This window comes from Pogona vitticeps, chromosome 2, assembly GCF_051106095.1.
Source record: "Pogona vitticeps strain Pit_001003342236 chromosome 2, PviZW2.1, whole genome shotgun sequence".
Classification (NCBI taxonomy): Eukaryota; Metazoa; Chordata; class Lepidosauria; order Squamata; family Agamidae; genus Pogona; species Pogona vitticeps.
Window position 1 is genome coordinate 303,355,455 of NC_135784.1, and position 22,086 is coordinate 303,377,540.

Below are 22,086 nucleotides of genomic sequence, written 5' to 3' on the forward strand. Positions count from 1 at the left end.
AAAAACCAAGACTGAAACCTTCTCTTGCTGCAGGGGTGGGTAAAGAGTGTTGTTGTTGGTTTGTTTTTTTTTGTATTGTATTCAGTCTGACATTTTTGGCCCTCCTCCCATCCCTGTCAAAAAAAGTTGTCTTCTTCAGCCAAACAACAACAACAGTTATTTTGTTCATAGGTCCCTTCCAGAAGTGTGACTCGCCTTCTAAATAGGTAGCACTCATCCACCCTGGGTGTTCAACCCCAACAAATTTCTATTACTCACAAAGTTGAGAAGCATTACCTTTGTGGACTACTTTGCCCAGAATCCTTCAGCCGGTCAAGAAGAAAGGTTGAACAGTGCCACTTTAGACTAAAAATGGAATCTGTCTCTCTCTTGTTCTCCCACAGCCATGGAAGATCTTACAAACAATAGTTCCAGCAGAACAGGAAAACACTTAGGGTCGCACAGAGGGGCTCTTGCCATGTGTGAGCCAGATGGGACTGTGATAACCATGCTTGGCTGAACACCACTGGGCAAAGTTACTCTTTTGACTTCAACACCCATTATCTCCTAACCAGCATTACCTCCCCACCCCCCCCACCCCCCAAAAATCTCCAGCCTTCAGTGGTTGTCTCTCCATTTCAATCACAGTCACTGATACCTCTGCTTTTGGCCTGGCTTGGAAGAGCTACTGCTATTATCACTTGATGAGTTTGTATTCAAACATCTTAATAACTTTGCTTTTCCTGCTGATTCACACACTTCCCGGAAAGGCAGAAGGCCAGTCTAAAAAGAGACAAATCTGGGGGCCACAGCCTTTAATTGTTGTCTTTCTAAACTTCTTGTACAACTCTGTGGCTGCTCATGGGGGAAGATGACTCATACACAAGGAAATCATTTAACATGACATAATTGATCTCCTGCTCAGATCACTATCACCCAAGCCATGACCCCTTACCATCTGCAGAACTTGGAAATATGACTTTGTTCCTACAAAATGTAGCCATCAGTCCTGGCTGGGAGACTCTGCAGTTGCTGTCCAAAAAGATATTCATTTTTGCAAGCATTCCATTTGACCCCACCTGTAATTCCCCACTCCTCTCCACTTGTGTGGATCCTTGTTGAGGATGGTAGGAGGTTTCCAACGTTATATGCACCGTTAGCCACAGACATCCACTGCATGGCCGTGTGGGGAATCATTTACTTCTCTGTCTCTCCATTTCTGGCACCCCTTCTCTCCTCCTCCTCTCCCTCCCCACATGACAAACTGCAGGGCAGAAAACCGCTGGTCATTTTTGTCAGAGGTGCAAAATTATTTTGTAAAAGAAATAATATTTTATATTAGAAACATGGCTGTTCCTTTCGTCAGTAGAACACAGGGCAGAAAAACCACAGAAAGCATGAGTTTCACCAGCCCTCCCTTGGATCACACAGTCTAGCCCTTTTATAGAGAAAAGTAATCACTCTAGATCAGTGGTTCCCAAACCTGGATCCCCAGATGTGATTGGACTACAACTCCCAGAAGCCTTCACTGCTAGCTGTGCCAACCAGGGTTTCTGAGAGCTGTAGTCTAAAGACATCTGGGGACCCAAAAGTTGGGAACCACTGTTCTAGATGCATCTTGAGAAGAAAGAAACTTACATTTACCAATTACGTAGTTTCAGTCGGGGAAAAAAGGATCCAAAAATGGAGTTTCTGGCCTAGAGGAAACCTCTATGCTTTCTTCTCAAAAGGTCGATCAGGGGAGGAGAGGTAAACAACAACAGAGGAATCCAAGACAAACAGGAGAAAGAGCTGGCCTCCAATGATGGAGGCAAGAATAAACTCAATTGATCAAATTAGCATCAAGCAGTAAAACAACAAGCAGACACTCTTCCACAGATACTCCACGTTAAGGAGTATGTAAGACTGCAATTTTCCTCATTAAAAATGCCACCTGCAGAGGGTTTCACTGCCCTATTGGGTGAAGGGTGGATCAGTTGAGATTGGCATCCCATGGTATGAGAACCCCGCGGTCTGAATGCAGGGGGGGTGTCACTGAGATTCTATGGAGAACCCCCCCCCCCATTTTGTGCTTCCATCCAACCCCCGAGGGGCATATTCTGGGCTGCCAAGTTTGCAATTGTTCAGGAATGAATGACCGTACCTCTAAATATTCATGTTTTGGGGTCAAAGCCCTGTTTGCCTTGCCTCAATTAACAGCCCTAGTTACACCTGATTAATCTAGACCTATATAAGTCAGAATTGACTTGACAGCATATCATCATTATCATCATCATCAGTAGTATTAGTATTAGTATTAGTATTAGTATTAGTATTAGTATTAGTATTAGTATTAGTATTAGTATTAGTATTAGTATTAGTATTAGTATTAGTATTAGTATTATTAGCATTAGCATTAGCATTAGTAGTAGTAGTAGTAGTAGTAGTAGTAGCAGCAGCAGCAGCAGCAGCAGCAGCAGCAGTAGAGAACCAAGATAATGATACTATTACTCCAGATGCAGCAATCTGAGTGAAACAGCGCAGGCAAGTGTCGCCAAGAAAATGCATTCGTTCCTTGATCCAGCTAGTGAGAGAAAAGGCAAAACCTTCTTAGCACTGAACAGGCCTTTCCAGTATAAAGAGAAAGTGGTTCCCGTCTTTCCCGGCAATGGTAGACACGCATCCAGCAGACGCAGCTTTCTTCCCCTTTGCGTCAGCATGACAGGAAAAGGTGCATCCATTTATGTTTCTGCCGATAAAAACAGTGCCTAAAGAGGCAGGCATCTCTGTCCAGATTCTGGAAGAGTGCTTAAGCTAAATCAAATCTGAATTCTTACTAGAAACAAAAATGACTCAACGGAGGGTATCCTATTTGGGCATATCCTGAGCAGAGAAGGCTTGCTGGAGAAGACAATAATGATAGGAAAACCCGAAGCCAGTGGGCGGAAAAAGGAAGACACAGATGGGATGGTTTGACTCTGTTAAGAAGCCACGGCCCTCAGTTTGCAAGACCTCAGCAGGGCTGTTAATGAGAGAACCTTTATAAGGTTATTAATTCATCATAAACTGGAAGCAACTTGATGACACATACGCACGCAAAATACCAAATCAACATAATCCAAAAAAACAATACCATGTAAATCAGTGCTTCATTTTCATTCATTTTTGGTTGTTCTTCTTCAATATTCCAGACTTCCCAAGAGGTTGAGAAGGCTTATACATTATTTTAAAACATAATATGTGTTATTGCTCTCAAAGAAGTGGACCTTTGAAGTCATCCCAAATAGAGCCTAAGCAATCCTTTAAAACACCCTGTCCTGATCTGGCAACCTACAACTGCTCCCATTTTCCCCAGCTGGCATGCTAGGCTTGAGTGATAGGATCTATTGTCTACTAGCTAAAGATGACACATCAAACCAACAACAACGTGATCTGCCGGGATCCCTTCCTCAACCCACTAATCCTTCTTGCTTTGCAAGACTTTCGGCAGCTGCCACCAGCCCACATCATTGAAAAGCTGCTGGTGCTGATTTTTCATTCTTTCAACTCAATGCTAATTTTAGTGTTCTGTGCAGCTCTTTCCAATATACATTCATTCAAAATTGAGTCAACTGGCTGATCAAGCTTCTGTGTGATTTCTGGGAAACTATTTAATCCTTTTCAGTGTATCTGCCTGCCATCACTGCTTCATTTCCATGTAAGGCCAACGCTGTAGTGCCTAGAACAGGGGGTGGCAACCCTTAGGTACTCCACATGTTTTGGACAATAACTCCTAGAATTCTTGGACTGTTTCGCCAATGATAAAGAACTATGGATGTTGTAGTCCAACACATCTGGAGTGCCAGTGGTTCACCACCTGTGTGGTAGGTTATGTACGAAAAATAGGAATGACTGGACTTCAATGGAACCAAGCCTTGGACAATCTATGAAAGCCTAGTTTTTATGTGTGGGGGGGCAGTGTAAAAGACATTTCTGGTTTTATCGAGTAATCTCTGCAGAGTAGCCTCAACAACTAAGATAAACGAGGCAACACTGAGAAATCCCAAATTCTAGATGTATCTATAGTTTGAAGTTCAGACTTGGAATAAAACCCTTCCTTAAACATTTGGTGGAAATTCACAAAGCCTATTCAGTATCATGCATTGGAAGCAAAGATAGTGAAAGCTACAATTTTTTTTTCACTATTGTTCTGTGAATGAGCTGGCTGGATAGCCCCTTTATGTCAGTCAAACTAGTAAGAGTACTTACATGCTGTAGGTCCATGCTCATTTGTGGCAACCCTTTCCAGGGTTTTCTAGGGAGAGAATACACAGAAGTGGTTTACCCTTCATTTCCTCTAGGGGGAGCCCTGGGACTGTGCAGCTTGCCCAAGGCTACACAGGCTGGCTCTACTCACAGTGAGGAATAGAACTCAGCAATGCAGCCTCCATACTCAGATACCCAATTTACTCAGCTATACTGTACAGACAATTTTTAAAAACTCCAACTCCCAAAATTCAAGTGGCCACGCTGGCCAAGGATTGTGGGAAACATAGTCTGAGCACATAACATTTCTGAACTCTGGAGGAAAGATAAACTGGAGGTGAAAGACAGAGCAACTGGGAGAGAAAAAGGAAATCACAAGTGGTTACTGTTCAAGCAAAAATGAAGGCACCGTAGGTTTGCAGGTGCTCCCACCTTGCTTTGGAGGCAAGGTCAGCTGAAGTCATTTTGCTGTCTGAGGCATGTTGTGAATGTTCGCAATGTGGGAAAGGGGGGGGGAACAATTAAGACTTATCTCACTAGCAGAGTAAGCACTCCCTAGACATATGGACTGTTTGTTCAGCAATAAAGGAGGAGAAGCATTTAAGAACAGACAGTTCCACTTAATTAAGAAAGTCACATTCAAGGTAGAAAAGCCTAAGAACTTAATCACACCTAGACAGACATCTGCCCTTGAAGGCACACAGAAAAGAAGTAGCATATTTCCTCCTTAGAAAGACAAGCAAGGAAGAGGTGGGAAACCTCTTTCAGATGTTTTGGAGTACAACGGGTATCAGACCCATCCACCATAAATGGCTCCAGAGGAATATAGTTCCCAGCCTCTGGAAAGCCAAAAGCTCTCCACTGCTGATCTAATGGTAGGGCCGGCCCTACCATTTCTCTGCGAATTCTGTAATGCCTACACATGCTTAATTGCTGAAAAGTCCTTAGAGCTGTGTGTTGCCTGATCACTCATAAAGGGACCCAACAATGCATCAAAGGATGCTTCCAAAGTCAAGATCACTGGAGAAGAAAAGGGCGATTTTGCCCCCACTGAAGAATAAAAGGATACGGTAACAGAAAATCTGGCCAGTCCTGTTCAAAAGTATAGAACCCATGCAACCAGGAACCAAATTCTGTTTTACCAACTCAGCATAAGGGTGCCAAGGGCTCTGGGTTGGAGGGTTTATACTATAAACTTTACAGCTTGCAGATTTAGAAGGCAGCTGGAGACAAAGGCTAGGTTAGGGTATGAATCCTCCAGTCGTGATTACAGCCTAAGTGAAATGACATTCATACGGATGAAAAACGGATTCTCCTGAAAGATAGTTGAACAGAAGGGTTCTGACACAGTAGTGTGTGTGTGTGTGAATTTATATGAATAACTCTGTTTAATTATGTAGGGCAGCATTGAGCTATGGGGCTTGTGCATGAGTGCAGGGAAAATTCTGTCTGAATGCTTGGACTCCTGGATAGCTGGACACCCGGACTGCTAGATAGCTCAGTGGTTTAGGTCTCTGGCTGTGGAGCCAAAGGTCAGGAGCTTAATTTCCTACCATACCTCCCAGAAAGAGGTTGAACTCCATAACGTACAGGGTCCCTTCCAGTTCTGCAGTTCTAAGGTGATGATTATGATGGCGATGAGGATTAGATTGGAGGACACTCCAAGTTCTCAGGACCATTGTAAAACCTAGATTGTAGCCCCAAGGAATAGAAAATACGAGCTTGCCCCTACGTATGGCCAGCATCATTCACTGACTCAGCTCTCACTGCTGTTGAAACCCATGCCAGGCTGTGCCACATCCGACAGCACCTGCCAGCCGCTGCTTCTGATGAAACAGGATGCATTGAAAGAAACAGTTTACAGTCCATGATCAGGGATAATAGTCATGTGTTGTCTTCTTGGCATAAAGTACTCAGAGGTTGTTTACCTGTCGCTCTTGGTGGCACTCTGGGACAGTGCAGGTTACCCAAAGCTTCGCAGGTGGCAAGGCACGCCACCCCACCAGCCACGCACATTCCAGGAGATTTCGGTGGGCCTCTCTCCCTGGAGGCACAGTAGAGATGCAGATTGGTGGCCCATGGGCAGGTATCCCAACCCACCAAGCTATATCAGGTCTCACAAGCCCTACAGGTAAAACCTGTTAGACTTTTAAGGGATCACCTTGGTTTTGTGGCTGAAGACCAACATGACCACCCCCCCCCCTCTGAAAAAGCCTAGACTGCCTGAAGGAATCTGACATTTTTTCCTCTACCAGCCCAAGCTAGTGTGCTGTGGTGGCCATTATTATTAACTCTTCCCTGGTTATATCTGTGAAGATTCTGTCAAGAGTCATCCACGTGATTATCTGGAAGTTGAGTCATGGCAACATGGCAAGTATCCAGAAAGACGTCCAGTTGCCATGACTCAACGTCCAGATGTTCCTTGGTTACTTACATGCATATTCATTGCTATGGTTATGGGTTAGCTTAAATTTTGAAACAGGATCCAGCAGCCGGCTCTCACCTGTATGCATGTGGTCTGCAAAAATCGTTTTTAAAAAAATCATGTTTCTTGTCCTTATGACAGTAAAGATAACTTTGAAACATTATGGGGGCAAAGTCCCTGAAGGCAGAGAGGTGGCCGGATCTGCCTGTCAGTGATCTGGGAGAGGGCACCTGTCTGGCGAAAAGAAGCCTACTCTTACAATGAAGCTTCCCTCCACTCGGAAGGCTTATGGAAGCTGGTGGTGCCCCAAACGAACGCTTTGGTCTGTGTTATTTTGCTTCAATAGAGTAAAAGGCTTGTTTCCCAGCCTTCGTTCTGCTCCCACAAATTCTGGCCCATTTTTAAGCGAGCTTTTTATTCTTCATTTTACTTGCGTTTTTAATACTGCTCTTCCTATGAGTTTCCATATGATAGTTGTTTAAGGCTTTTTAAACCGTGAAATAAATTTATTGTTTGACTATTCACTTTGTTTCTTTGCAATACTGTAAACCACTCTGGTTCCCTTGGGAGAAAGGTAGCGTACAAACATTTTAATTAATTAATTAATTAATTAATTAATTAATTAATTAATTAATTAATTAATTAATTAATTAATTAATTAATTAATTAATTACTAAATAACTAAATAACTAAATAAATAAATAAATAAATAAATAAATAAATAAATAAATAAATAAATAAATAAATAAATAAATAAATAAATGGAATAGCTCCCATCTCTGGAACTGATAGAGTAATCAGGCTTGCCTCCCTTAAATTAGCTGGCATAAGATTGACTACACATCTGTTTAATCAGCAGACAGCTCCCTTTGCAATGCAATGCGGTTCAGAAGCAAGTCTTGCTGAATTCAATCCTAAGAATATTTGCCCCGGTCTGCATTTCAGTGAGTTGTATGGAACTGCTTTTGGGACAGAGATCCACAGGATGGCATTGCGTGGCTGCAGCCCCTACACGCACAAATACATTTCGGTGGGAGGGAGGTCCTGTCCTCTTACTTCTGAGCAGGAAGGCATATGTTACACCACCAGGAATGGGAAGCTGCCATCCTGTGGATGCAGTCGAACTACAAGCCCCATCAGCCAGCATAGCAAAGGGCAAGCGATCCTGAGAGTCGGGATACCTGGAGGAACACAGGTCCCCTTAAGCCCTTGCTGTAAAGCGTTCCCAGAGGAGTGGAAGCGAAAGTCTGGTTTTGAAGCTGCAGGGGAAAGCTTTTCAGCCGGGCTGCGCGGCAGAAGGGGCTCAGCCGGCTCCTTTCATGAGGGTTTGGATCTCCCTTGTTCCAATACATTTCGCTTGAACACAAAAATACGGAGAAGCCTCCCTGGTGAGCTTTTCCTGATTAAGCTACAGGTCATCTTCTTTCAGTCCCCCACCTTTCTTTAAAAAAAAAGGGGGGGGGGGTTTCCTAGGCCGAGATTTTACTCCTCGGGAGTTTTAGTTCAGTGGCAGCTGTTCAGAGCCCCGGGGTGCGATCCTGTGCCCTCCTCGCGCGTCGGTCCTCACGCTCTGCTTTCTCCCTCTCTCCCGCAGCTCGCCTGAGGCGCTTCCCGGAGCCCGGATCATGGCCGGCAGCCCTCTGCCGGGCCCTCCCGACCTCCTCCTGACCGCCCCGTCCAGCGCCTTCGCGGCGGAAGCCTTGAACCCAGCGCCTCCTCAGCCTCCTCCTCCTCCTCCGCCGCCGCCCGTCCAGCGGGGCTCCTCGTCTCACGCGCCCGCCATGAAGCCCAACCAGGTGGGCCAGGTGATCCTCTACGGGATCCCCATCGTCTCGCTGGTGATCGACGGGCAGGAGCGCCTGTGCCTGGCGCAGATCTCCAACACGCTGCTCAAGAACTTCAGCTACAACGAGATCCACAACCGTCGGGTGGCGCTGGGCATCACCTGCGTGCAGTGCACGCCGGTGCAGCTGGAGATCCTGCGGCGGGCCGGGGCCATGCCCATCTCGTCGCGCCGCTGCGGGATGATCACCAAGCGCGAAGCCGAGCGCCTCTGCAAGTCCTTCCTGGGCGAGAACCGGCCGCCCAAGCTGCCGGACAACTTCGCCTTCGACGTGTCGCACGAGTGCGCCTGGGGCTGCCGGGGCAGCTTCATCCCGGCCCGCTACAACAGCTCGCGGGCCAAATGCATCAAGTGCGGCTACTGCAGCCTCTACTTCTCGCCCAACAAGTTCATCTTCCACTCGCACCGCACCCCCGACGCCAAGTACACCCAGCCCGACGCCGCCAACTTCAACTCGTGGCGCCGCCACCTCAAGCTGACCGACAAGGCGCCCCCCGACGAGCTGGTCTTCGCCTGGGAGGACGTCAAGGCCATGTTCAACGGGGGCAGCCGCAAGCGGGCCCTCCCGCCGCCGCCCCCCGCCCACCCGGCCGGCCTGGGGGGACCCCTCGGGGCGCTCGGCCTGGGCGGCGGAGGCGGGTCCTCGGGGCCCCACGGCCACCCGCTCGGGGCCGTCAAGGCGGCGGTGGTGGGCGGCGGCGGCGGCGGGGGAGGCTTGCTGGGCCCCCACCTCCTGGGCGCGCCCCCGGGGCCGCCCCCGCCGCCGCTTCCGCCGGAGCTCCACCACAAACGGGGCCGCTACGACGAGGACGACGAGGACGAGGCGGAGCTGCAGGAAGCCGTCGCGGCTGCCGCTGCTGCCGCCGCCGCCCGGGCGCACCACGGCGGAGGGGCCGGCAAGGGGCCGCGCAGCTACCCGGTCATCCCGGTGCCCAGCAAGGGCGGCGCCTCCTCCTCCTCCTCCTGTGGCGGCGGCGGCGGCGGGGTGCCCAAGTTCGCCGGCTGCGGCGGCCTCTTCCCTCACCCCTACGGCTTCGCCGCCGCCTTCGGGCTCTGCCACAAGAAGGAGGACGCCGAGGGCTTGGGCGCCGTCGGAAGCCCCGTCGCTGCTGCCGCCGCCGTCGCGGGACACAAGACGGCGGGGGCCGGGCCGGGCTTGTCGGGTCTCTTCTGGCCGGGGACAAGGAAGGATGCGGCCACCGCTGCCGCCGCCGCGGCCGCCGCCGCCGCCTTCTACCCGCCCTTCTGCATGTTCTGGCCGCCGCGGACGCCGGGGGCCCTGCCGGGCTTGCCCACCTATCTCCAGCCGCCCCCGCCGCCGCCCCCGCCGCCGCCGCCTCCCGGCTGCCCGGCCCTGGGCGGGGAGAGCCCCGGTCTCTTACGGCAAGCCTTCCTGGACCTGGCCGAGCCCAGCGGCGAGGGAGGGGCGGCCGGGCTGGGCACCCCGACGGCGGCCGCCCCCGCCCCGCAGGCCGTCAGCGGCGGACGGGAGGCGCGGGCTTTCGACGGCGGTGGCGAGGCGGGGGGCTCTCCCGCCGCCGCCGAGGCCGGAGGCGCGGCCCGCGGCTCGACGGCGCACCCGCCGCCCCTGCTGGACGGCCCGGCCCGCGGCAAAGGCGCCCCGGCGGCCTCCCCGTCGTACCACCACTCCAGTGCCTTCCGCCCGGTCGGGGGCAAAGAGGACTCAGAAAGCCTGGCCAAACTCCATCATCATCATCATCACCACCACCACCACCATCAGCCCACCAACCAGCAGCCCCACGCCGCCGCCGCCGCCGCCTCGCCCCCGCCGCCCCTCTTGCTCCTGCCGCCCGAGCGGGGTGAGCCGGGGGGCTGCGAGCGGCCCCTGCAGGGCCCGGCCGGGCCCCGGCTCCTTTCCCCGGGGGGCACCAGCTGCAGCTACGCCAGCGAGGACAGCAGCCAGGAGGAGGAGGAGGAAGAGGAGGAGGAGGAAGAAGAAGAAGAGCCCGAGGTGGACGTGGAAAGCCACAAGCCCCCGGAGGAGGAGGAGGAGGAGGAAGAGGAGGAGGAGGAAGGAGAAGACCAGGAGCGGGAGGGAGGCGAGAGGGATCCGGTGGATCCAGTCGGGGGCACCGGCCGCTTCCCCTCCAGCCGAGGGCTGACGGACAAGGGCCTCGCCCGGGACGGGCCCGAGGAGGAGAAATCCGGGGCCCCCAATTCGGACCAGCTGCCGCCTCCTCCTCCTCTGCCCCCTTGCCCCCCAAAAGGGGGCAGCAGCAGCAGCAGCAGCAGCAGCGGAGGGAGCAGCCCGGCGCACCATCCATCAGCCGAGGAGCACCAGCCCCCGCCGCCGCCGCCACCGCCGCCGCCCTACAAAGATGTAAATACCCCTTTAGGCTCCTTCAAGCCAATTATTTTTATTGAAATGCGCCTCGAGGCTCCGGAGCTCCCCGATGCGGGGAGAGGAAGATGGATGGCAACGGGGGGGGGGGGGGTTGAAGCTCCTTTCAAACCGCCCCGCACCACTTTTTCCTCATATGCCCACCCAGTTTAAAAAAAAGAAAAGAAAAGAAAAGAAATCGCCCACCTTTCCCTCTCTGCTGGGATACTTCTAGCTGAGGGTGGGGGGGGGGGAAGTGGCGGGTCACCCCTTTTCTTTCTGCAGAGACTCGGTCTGTGTCAATGAGTTCTTGGGATCAAGGACCAGCCCCGTTCTCAAGTCAGAACCTCTTTCGAAAGCGGGGGAGCAGTGCTTGAGGAAAAAGGGTGCAGGATCAAGCCATTTAGACCCGATGGTCCGAAACGTACTTGTTTGTCCTCCCTGCAATCAGCCCGTTGAATTGGGAGGGGGGGGGAGAGAGACCTACAGAGGAGTCGCTACACTAAATCCCTTCTGACTCAGTGAGTCGACTTCAGCGACCGGATTTCAGCCACAGAGGCACCCCATGGGTTTAGGTCTAGCCGAAATGAGTCACCGGGTAGGGCCTGAGATTTTGAGCCCTTTCCAAAGAACAGCAGTAGTGAAATCCATCAGCAAGGTGAACCAGGGATCCTTTTTGCTTTGCTGGCACTGGTTCAGAGAGAAATGAGCATCACATTTACATCACATGTTGGTCTAGTTCCTTGGACCCTACACTTTATACATCTCTGCCTGGTGAAGAGATCTGGTCAACTCAAAAGCACACCTTGTTTGCAACATTTTAAAGGTATTGGAAGTTAATGCGTCCATCAAGTCAATTCCTAACAGGGTTTCCCAGTACAAAGGCAAAGTAGGTTACGTCTTTATAGATCAGGTATGCATGATATTCAGGGGGTGGTTTTTCCAATGACACACTGAATTTCCATGACCCAGTGGGGTTTCGAACCCAAATCTCATGAGTCTGACACTCTATCTGCCTACACCATGCTACATCTCACAGGTCCTGGAATAATGAGGGAGGAGGATAGTGGCAATGATGATAGAAGTAACAAGAGGAAAAACTGTTTGGAATAACACACCTTTTAGGATGATGTCATGAGACCTTGATAATCTAGCATATTTTAACCAGGGATTGAAATACCAGCTCTCATTGATATGTCCCATTGACATCAATGGGATCTTTAAAAAGCTGGATTTGATTGGAACATAGCCTTGTGGGTCCCCCCCCTTCCCTCTGCCATAATCCAATTAATTTGAAATAAATGCACCCGTTGTCCTAAGAGTCTGGCACACATGCCCTCGGGCATAATCCAACATGCTTCAAGTCCCATTTCTTTTGCATTGGTGGGATTCCTCAGTAGAAAGCCATCACAAACGGAATATGCTTGCATTGGACTGGGATTGGGTCCATTGTCATGACAGTGACGCTGCCCTTGGCATCAACGGGAAATGGCCCCATTAGGTTACTAGTTGACCCCAAAGAAAAAGGGGCGTAGGTACATTTTGGAAGGCACACAAGGCCATTCGCCAACAGGGCAACCTGGTTTTAAACCGGTTCACTAGCATAATTTGCAATGCTGGCTTTCCTTAATGTTCATTTGTTCAACTGTAATCTCTTACCCCAACCCCACTTGACAGTAAATTCTATCCGTCTTGATGAGACTTTGTTCTGAATAGGCACACATAGGCACCAGCCCCATAGACCGGTGGTTCCCAACCTTGGGTAATCCAGATGTTCTTGGACTAACACTCCCAGCAGCCTTTGCCACTAGCTTGTGCTGGCCAGGACTTCTGGGAGTTGGAGTCCCAGAACATCTGGGGACCCAAGTTTGGGAACCCGTGCTATAGATTTAGCCATAAGTAAATTACTTATGTTTACAAACCACAGTTGACACAATGAATCTCACTTACAACATTGTGTTGTATTGCAGAGCCTGGGAAATGCCTGGGCTTCCAGATATATATATATATATATATACACAGTATATATATATATATTTACTTCAACTCTCAGAAGCCCAAATGAGCATGGCCCTTTGCAATGGATTGTGGGAATTGCTGTCTGAAGCCTCTGAAGGCCCCCTTTGCCCTGCAGTGCTGGTTTCTCTTTGGAACAAGAGCGGTTCTCAAAGGAGAAAGTCTGTTTGCAGACAGATTTCCTACTTTTAATAGGACTATACCCTGGAATCTGTTTGTGTGAGCTGCTTCTCTCTTTTTAGTACCAAACCAACAAGATGCCATTTTGAGAGCTTAGTGGAGTCTATCTGCATCAGCTTGACCCCTCTTAAACTTCCAGGACTATGAACGTGCATTAAATCTTCCTTATCTGCAACCACTGAAACTGGAAACAGGGTTTCCAGATTGTAGCACTTCAAGATGGTGGGTCACGTTACTGAATGCTGCTCCATCCTGCCCAAAACAGATAGACATGATAATCTCTTCCTGCAGAAAGCTAGTGTGTCAGGGAGGAAGCAGGATTAAGATCTTTCTGTCCAGAATGCTTGTTGTTGTCGTCATCATAATTGTTGTTAGTAGCACTCATAAACCCAACAGCTCATGATCAACTAACCTGCCCCAACTGTTTCCATATCTTCTGCACTAGCCTTGGGCTAGTTAGTCACCTGTGCGCCCATCAGTGTTCTACTGCTCAACTGCTTACATCTTCTCCTTTTTTTCACCTAAATGGTAGATCTGATGGAGGTGGTCATCTTTGGGAAAGGAAGAAGGAACTATCAGTAGTATTATTGTTACTACATGCCACCAGATAGCTTCTGGGTAACAGTGACCCTTGAGATTTATGACCTTCAGAAGGCTCTATTATTGACAGCCCTGCTGAAGTCTTGCAAAGTAAAGGCTGAGGTTCCTTTTCCTGAGTGAAGTCATCTCACAATCACTCTTCCTCTTTTCCTCCTGTTCTTCCCTAGCATTATTTCCTTTTCTGGTGAATCTTCTCTTCTCATGATGTCCAGAGGAAGACATTCTCAGTACAGGGATCTGGATCTCACCTTCTTGTCAGAGTAAACACATTAGCAGTAAAAAGAGTCAGCTAAGGACATAGAGAAAGCAGCCAACAGTCCCTTCCCCTGTGGGGTCCCTGTTATTTGCAACCTTAGTTTAGACAGGGGCAGACGTTTGATTACAACCGATGGTAGATCTCCCAGAGGTCCATAATGGATATGCAAACACTTTGGATCCCTAGTAGTTTGATGGTAAGGTAAAGGTAAAGGTTCCCCTTGACAATTTTTGTCCAGTTGTGTCCAATTCTAGGGGGCGGTGCTCATCCCCGTTTCCAAACCATAGAGCCAGCGTTTTGTCCGAAAACAATCTTCCCGTGGTCACATGGCCAGTGCGACTTAGACACGGAACGCTGTTACCTTCCCACCGAAGTTGTCCCTATTTATCTACTTGCATTTGCATGCTTTCGAACCGCTAGGTTGGCGGGAGCTGGGACAAGCGACGGGAGCTCACTCCATCGCGTGGATTCGATCTTACGACTGCTGGTCTTCTGACCCTGCAGCACAGGCTTCTGCGGTTTAGCCTGCAGTGCCACCACGTCCCTTTTGATGGTAGAGGACATTTTTAAAAGCCTTTCCCTTTCCTACCGAACTTAAATCAAGAAATCTTGAGGGCAAACAAGAATATATCTGTCTAGGCATTGCGTGGGTGCTCAGAGACCCGTCCCCTCTCGTTTAGGCCCCTGTTTCTGAGTCACGATTTTGTATCCATGCTTTATTTTCAAGGAGTGGACCCTAAGAGTCTAATTTCAGAAGGACATTGTGGAGAGGGGGGGGGAAACTGGGTCCCAGAAGCCCAAAACGGTAGCCCATCCCTTTCCACGCTCCCCTTCGAACCCAAGAAAAGCCAGCCAAATTGCAACACTTGACACGCTAAGTCTGAAAAAGGATATCGTCTCAAGGGAAAAGGCGAAGAAGAAAATGGAATAAAAATGATCATGGATTGGGAGCTGAGCCAACTGTCCAGAAAGAAAGATCACTAGGTTTAGGACATTTGTTGTTGTTGTTTTGCGGGGGGGGGGGTTAAAGAAAGGAAGAAGTCATGAGATAGATTTTACCTCTTCCAGGCAGTGTTTTAGATCACAATTTCTCATCCTCCTGCTTTAAAGAAGGAATCTGAAGGCAGGGAGATCCAGATAGCTTTATTTCCCCACCCTCTGTCACCCCGCCTTGTTTCCTTCCTGCAAATTATTCCTTAAAGAGGGAAAGAGGGACAGTGGCCCTTTAGCCTTTGAGTGCGGGCGGTACGAGCTGCCTGCCTGGAAGCACTCCCAGACCTTGAATGGGGCAGCTCTCCTCCAAGGACATGGACTGGTTGGAGATTATACCATAGATAACACTATGCTGTTGGAACTCTCTGCCACATGAGATCCATAAAGGAAAAGCTTTGTGAACAAGTAGTCGTTCCGGATCCTATATGCAGGCACCCCTCCTCCCCTGATTTGTTTGTTGCTTAAACTACAATTCCCAAAATCCCCCTCACCCATCTTGATAGGTTTCTAGTAACTTCTGCAAGTTCTGGGTGTGGATCTACGTATCGTGGGAGACAGGCATCATCATGATTTCATTCAAGACCCTTTAATTTCAATGGGCCTACTCTAACAATGGAGAAACTAGGTACCTTGCAGATCTTTGTCCTGGGCTGCAACCATATTGGGCATGTTAGTTGGGAAGAATGGGCATTGTAGTCCAAGGGACCTACAAGCTGAGGAAAGCAAAGCTAAACAGATATTTCTTGTGGGTGGTCTTCTGATAGTTATTTATTCTTCCCTTCCCCCTTGCAACCTCTAGCATGTTAATAAGCATGTGCGGTCAAGTCAATTCAAAGTTATGGTGACCCTTTTCAGGATTTTTCAAGTTAACAGAGTTCTCAGAAACATTTTGCTATTTCCTTCTCCGGGGGGGGTGCAAGCTCTGGGACTGTGCAGCCGGCCCAAGGCCACCCAGGCTGGCTCTGCTTGCAGGAAGCACAGTGGGGAATCGAACTCCCAACTTCCGGCTCCACAGCCAGAGACCTAAACCACCAGGGGTCTTTTCCCTTCACATAGAAAGTTCCCATTGAGACTTAAGTAAACGCCCTTGAGTTAGCCAGGAGTTCCTCTGACCCCATTTGGGGAACTCCTGGCCTACCAGATGAGTTATGTTATCAACATCCATCCTCCCTGATCATTGGCCATACTGGCAGGCATTGACTGGAAATAGAGTCAGCCAACATCCAGGGATCAACTGAAGTTGGGAATAGCTGCCACCCCACAACAGTAGCTGTATTGGTTTTGTTTTAATTGCTAAATTTGCAGTTGTACCAACACTTCCTTGAATAAATATGTGTGAGATGAAGCCATTAATCTCAGGGAGGACATAGAGGCGCATGTGTGCGGACCTGTAAGGTATTTTGTGTGTCTCTATACATCGTCCTTACTATTTTTAAAAAGTTATTTATAATGAGCCCATTTATTTCTTTACCTTCAAAGCCACCCTGCCTGTAAGAGTTTGCACATGCGCACAAGAAGGTCTGGTGTTTTAGAACAGTTCCAGATCCCTAAGCACTTTAAGCCAGCCTTGCTTGCAAACTAGTCTAAAGCCAGCCGAACGCCTTTGGTAGGAGGGCCCTTTCTTGACACAAAGTGACCTCTACATCTGAGTAAACACAGAGCTCCTCTCCCTTGGATTCCAATGGGGCTCCATCAGGCAGGAACCAGGAAGATCCAGGGCCAGGATCCGGCCTGCTCCCAGCAGGTGCATGCTTACGAGGAAGCATGTCCTACTCAGTTAAATGAAACTCCTAGTTTAGGAAGGGCTGGTGGGTAGAGGAGGTGGGCAAGAAGGTTCACAGGATCTTCAAGGTGGGGCAACATTTGGAAGAAACCAGAGTATAAAGGAACTCACTTTGGATTTGTCTACTTCAGCCTTCCCTCAACACGACCCTCCCTATAGATAGGAGACCCATCTGGGACTGTTAGTTGATCCCTCCCTCACAGAGTAGATGCCCCACAGCATCTCTCAGGGAATCCCATCAGCCCCACCATCTATTCCTGTTTCGTGTCTCCTTTAGCTCCTCTCTCTCTCTCTCTCTCTCTCTCTCTCTCTCTCTCTGTTCGCTCTGGCGAGCCTGTTAATTGATCATTGATTGTAGCGGGTCCTGTTTTTAATTTGTGCGTGATGTTTGTTGTTTTCGTTCCGGCAGATGCAGAAAATCAAGGAAAACAACCACGTCGTCATCTCCCCGAAAGAAAATAATTTCTCAGGCAAGACATGAGGGGATTTGTTGTTGTTGTTGTTGTTGTTTTCCTCCCGATCACAGATCTTAAGAGGGTGGCTGAAATAGATCGAGTGGGTAATTGGGGTCCCTCTGCTTGTGTCCTTGCATGTTGGCCACTGAGACAGTGACTGTTGAATAATCTTGGGAAAGCTTGAGTCCTTGATTTTGTGTGTGTGTGTGTGTGTGTGTGTGTGTGTGTGTGTGTGTGTGTGTGTGTGTGTGTGTGTGTGTGCGTGTGTGTGTGTGTGTGTGTGTAAGAGAGAGAGAGAGAGAGGGAGGGAGGGAGAGAGAGAGAGAGAGCAGTCAGGTTGCTACAGGTATTGATGAGAATATTGATAAGAAGTTCAGTATCTTATTGAGCTTCTGCTCCATGCAAAGTCAACGTCCAAGGTGAGGACTGCACAGCTTTCTGGCATAAGCCTTCCCCATGTGCAAGGGGAGACCCCCCCCTCCCCTAAGAGAATGATCAGGCCAGGGCATGTTTAATAGGATTCTGCCCTAACACTTTTGTTAGCACATACATTCTATGTTTAACTGTCTACTTCTCTCTAATGAAGTAGTCCACAAAAGCATTGTGCCGTTACAATTGTGGCAACCTTTAAGATGCTGTGAGATGTGTTACTGCTTAATAGTCTAGTTGAGCACCAAACTCTGCGAAGGCTACCTTTTAAGCAAGGCAACAGAGCTACTGGTTTAGGTGTCTGGTTCGGAATTCGGTTCTCCACTGAGCCTTCTTGCCAGGGGCTGGATTCGACGAATCCATAGGATCCCTTCCAGTTCTGCAGTTCTAAGAAGAAGATGATGATGATTTCTAGATGTTTGAATTTTTACAGGGTGGATCGAATCCCCATTTTCACCCCAAATGTAGGTGTACGTTTGTGTGCATGTCATCGTCGTTTAGTCGTTTAGTCATGTCCGACTCTTCGTGACCCCATGGACCAGAGCACGCCAGGCCCTCCTATCTTCCACTGCTTCCCGGAGTTGTGTCAAATTCATTTGCATGCATGTATGCCCCTTATATTTTGGGAGAGTTCATTTTTGTCTTGTTTCTTTGTTTTTTTAGATAAGAACAAGGAACTCAATTTTTTCATTGCGGAATCTGAACACTCAGGAGGAGAATTCTGGAGGAATATCGCTGGTAGGCTGAACAATGGGTGCAGGGCGGGGAGATCGATAGATATCCTGCAACCCAGTCCTATCTATGTTTACAGGAAGTAAGCCCCACTGAGCCCGGTGGGGCATGGTCTCCAATTTGATCTGCGTGGGACGGCAGTCGTAAAATTCCTGATCAAATGACTGAATATTTTGCTGAAGGAAAAATGAATGAATGAACGAACAAACAAACAAATATATAAATAAATGGCATTCCTAGATACATCTAATAACTAAAGGAAAATGAAGAGGGGGAGGGGTGGAGAGGCATTAATAGTGATACAATTATTAATTGCTGGGCATATTTCAGCAGGAAATTTCAGAAATATATCAGGTTACACAATGGAGCAGGCTGGCAGGGGGAAAAACATAAAATGACAATAATTGAAATGTTCTCTTTGAAACCTTCCATTAAAAAGGATCACAGCTTATTGCTTTTAATATCTGTCAGAGAGACATTAAAGGTGTTTTATGAGATCTATGGCAACATTTATATTATCTCCGTGATAATGATCTCTACACAAAATGTATAATACATTGACAAAAATTACATTATACAAATTAAATGGAACCACCTTTTACTGATTGCTAAATGTCTCCAAGGGGTTTGGAGTGGGGGACGCAGGGGGGGAGAGAAGACGTGATTAGAAGTTTTGATACGAAGTTGTCTATTGCCAGGGAGGGTTATAAAGAAAGTGGGTTTTGTTTCTTGGGAGAGAGAGAGAAAAAGAGAGAGAGAGAGAGGAGGGGAAAAAAGGGAAATCTAATTTTCCATTTATGTAATGCAAACTGTCTTGGCTTTGACTATTCACGGTTAATTGACTGTCAAACGAGGTTGTTATCCGGAGGCTATGTCTGCAAATTTGCTTGTCAAATGAGACAGAGAGACCAGGGAGGGAAAGGGAAAGAGAGAGAGAGAGAGAGAGATGCTAGTGGAATGGAAAGCGCTGAAAATATAGTCCTAAAAAAATCCTATGTAACAGTGAGGAGGATAACTCAGAACTCTCTTGCTCTGTGTGTGTGTAAGTGTGCCTAAGTGTATAATCGATCCAGTGGGTTTATAATTTTAATGCACTGCAAAACCTTACTTCCTTCAAAGGATTTCACATGGATTTGCAAACACACACACACACACACACACACACACAGAGAGAGAGAGAGAGATTGAAGGTGGAAGTGAGGAAGGCACAAAGAATGGCCTTTTAAATAAAGCCGAAGAGAGACGAAAATTGATATTAAAGCAGGGCAAAGGCTAATCACCCTTGATCATTTCCAAGGTATTAAGGGAAACCAAATATCAGCAGGAAAATGATCTGGAGTAAATTATGAAGATGAATGTGTGTATTTCTTGGGTCCTTCTCCTATAATACAGTTTCATAAACTTATGGGGAATATGGGGAAAGCTGTTCTACAGCCTTACATTCTTGCTATACAATGTATATGTCTTCACACACAGAGACATACACACACATGCTGAGCTAACAGATTTATTGTGTCATAATAACTGAGGAATGAAGATGCATTGCAGCCGATGCAACCCATGGGTGCAGTGGTCTTCTGTCTGCGAAGGCTTAAGTCACAACCAATTTGCTAGCCTTTTATGAGTCTCAAGTTCCTTTGTTGCTTCTCCTGCAATGGACCGACACTCCTGCCTTTTCTCATCATTATCATTCCTTGATGTGGGTTATTGTTTTTTGGCTCCAGAGTTTGAAAATGTGACTCTTTTGACCTATAGTTTTCCAAACCCCAGTCAGGAAATGCCATGCACTAGTTGTGGTCTCATCAAGCCTATTAGCCTTATTCTTTACCTGTCACAGAAAGGGGTCCTTACCTGTTCCCAGCGACCAGCTACCAAATCATTCCATTCTTTAATAACAGAAAGAACCAGGTACTGTCAGGTCAGTTCTGACTTACAGTGACTCCTTTCTGGGTTTTCTAAGTAGAGAGTACTCGGTAGTGCCTTACCATTCCCTTCTTTTGGGGGCGCCTTGGGACTGAGCAGCCTGAACAGCTAAAAGCACTTGGTATATTTAGCTTAACGAAGAGAAGACCGAGAGGGAGACATGATCGCAGTCTTCCAAGATCTGATGGGTTGCAACAGGGAAAAGGTCATCGATTTATTCTCCATTGCGCCTGAGGGTGGGACGAGAACCCATGGAAATTTGTCAGAGGGAGATCCAACCTGGAAATAAGGAGGAATTTCCTGATGGTGAGAAGCGTTAAGCAGTGGAACAGCTTGCCTCCCGATGTGGTGGGTGCCCCATCGCTGGAGGTTTTCAAGAAAAGATTGAACTGCCATCTGTCCGGGAGGATATGCGGTCCAGGATGGTCTGAAGTCTCCTGCCTTGGGCAGGGGGTTGGACTAGAAGACCTCCAAGGTCCCTTCCAACCCTACGATGATTCTATGATTTCATGATTCACAGACTGGCTGTTTTTTCCTGGAGACTTGGTCGGGAATTGAGTCATCTGGCCAGTTACCAAATCATTCCTTTCTTTAACCACTTTTAACAACCCTCCTAGAATCCCAGCCCCAGCTTGGCGTCCTCCAGATTTTTTGACTATTAGACAGGCTATCTTGGGCTAGTGAGAACTGTAGTCTAAAACGTTGGGAGGGTGTTGGGCTGCCTGCCCCCCATTCCACTAGGATTAAACCTAAGGGAGGCGATGTTCATTGGACCCTCTTTATCCCTCCCATTGTCTCATTTACCATCCTCTTTTGCTACACTATTATCAACTATTTGGACTGTAGACACCTAAGAGAAGGGAACGGTCACTTTGTAATTTGTGAAGAATTGTGTGCATATTTGTGATGCTATGTCCATAATGGCTAAAATCTTGCAAATAAGGCTCATCAAGAGAGGCCCATTTGAATCAATACAACTTGTGGTTGAGTTGACTGACCAAGTCCACACTGATGAATTGGATGTATTTTACTTGCAATTTACTGCTGGGTTTCAACCAATAAATCATAATATGCTTTATGTTTGGATGTTCCAGGGTGCACAAGGATAGAGGGTGGTGTTTCTCTTAACTGGGGCTTATTTGGGGGGGGGCTTATATGATGAGCATCCTGAAAAATCGTACTAGGGCTTATTTTCAGGTTAGGTCTTATTTTTGGGGAAATGGGGTAGGTGTAGCCTAGGTAAGGCACAGGGTTTTTCTAATAATTACTAAAAAAATAATAATCCCCCCCTCTGTCGCTATGTCCTCTTCCAAGCCGTAGTGTACTGGAACTAGGACTTGCAAGGCTGAAGTTCTGGGACCTTCTGAGTGGAAGGGACTATGACCTCCTCCTCCATCAAAGGTCTGAAACTACTCCATTGCCTCTAGTCTTAGCTGGGAGAGAAAACAGTTTTCCCCAGGAACAGTACTGTATATTGTTGCCAGCTATTCCTCATGAAGGGACGTGGTGGCGCTGTGGGCTAAACCGCAGAAGCCTGTGCTGCAGGGTCAGAAGATCCGGCAGTCGTAAGATCGAATCCACGCAACGGAATGAGCACCTGGTCGCTTGTCCCAGCTCCCGCCAACCTAGCGGTTCGAAAGCATGCAAATGCGAGTAGATAAATAGGGACCACCTTGGTGGGAAGGTAACAGCGTTCCGTGTCTAAGTCACACTGGCCATGTGACCACGGAAGATTGTCTTCGGACAAAACGCTAGCTCTATGGCTTGAAGAGCGGGATGAGCGCCGCCCCCTAGAGTCGGACACGACTGGACAAAAATTGTCAAGGGGAACCTCATGTAGAAGAGGAAATGTAATGTGAGAGATTAAACTGATCCCATCTATCTATGATCCTTTACAACAGAAGTAG

At 48.2% G+C, this 22,086-nt stretch overlaps 1 protein-coding gene across 1 annotated transcript in view; it reads left to right on the forward strand.

The window, feature by feature from the left end:
- Positions 1 to 8,177: 8,177 nt before the first annotated feature.
- SKOR2 (SKI family transcriptional corepressor 2) overlaps positions 8,178 to 22,086 on the forward strand; it is a 42,803-nt gene continuing 28,894 nt past the window's right edge. Inside the window, exons 1-3 of the mRNA XM_078384151.1 lie at positions 8,178 to 10,812; positions 17,050 to 17,110; positions 18,188 to 18,262. Of these exons, the coding sequence (XP_078240277.1) occupies positions 8,254 to 10,812; positions 17,050 to 17,110; positions 18,188 to 18,262 (2,695 nt within the window). The 5' untranslated portion in view covers positions 8,178 to 8,253. The remainder of the gene's footprint in view (positions 10,813 to 17,049; positions 17,111 to 18,187; positions 18,263 to 22,086) is intronic.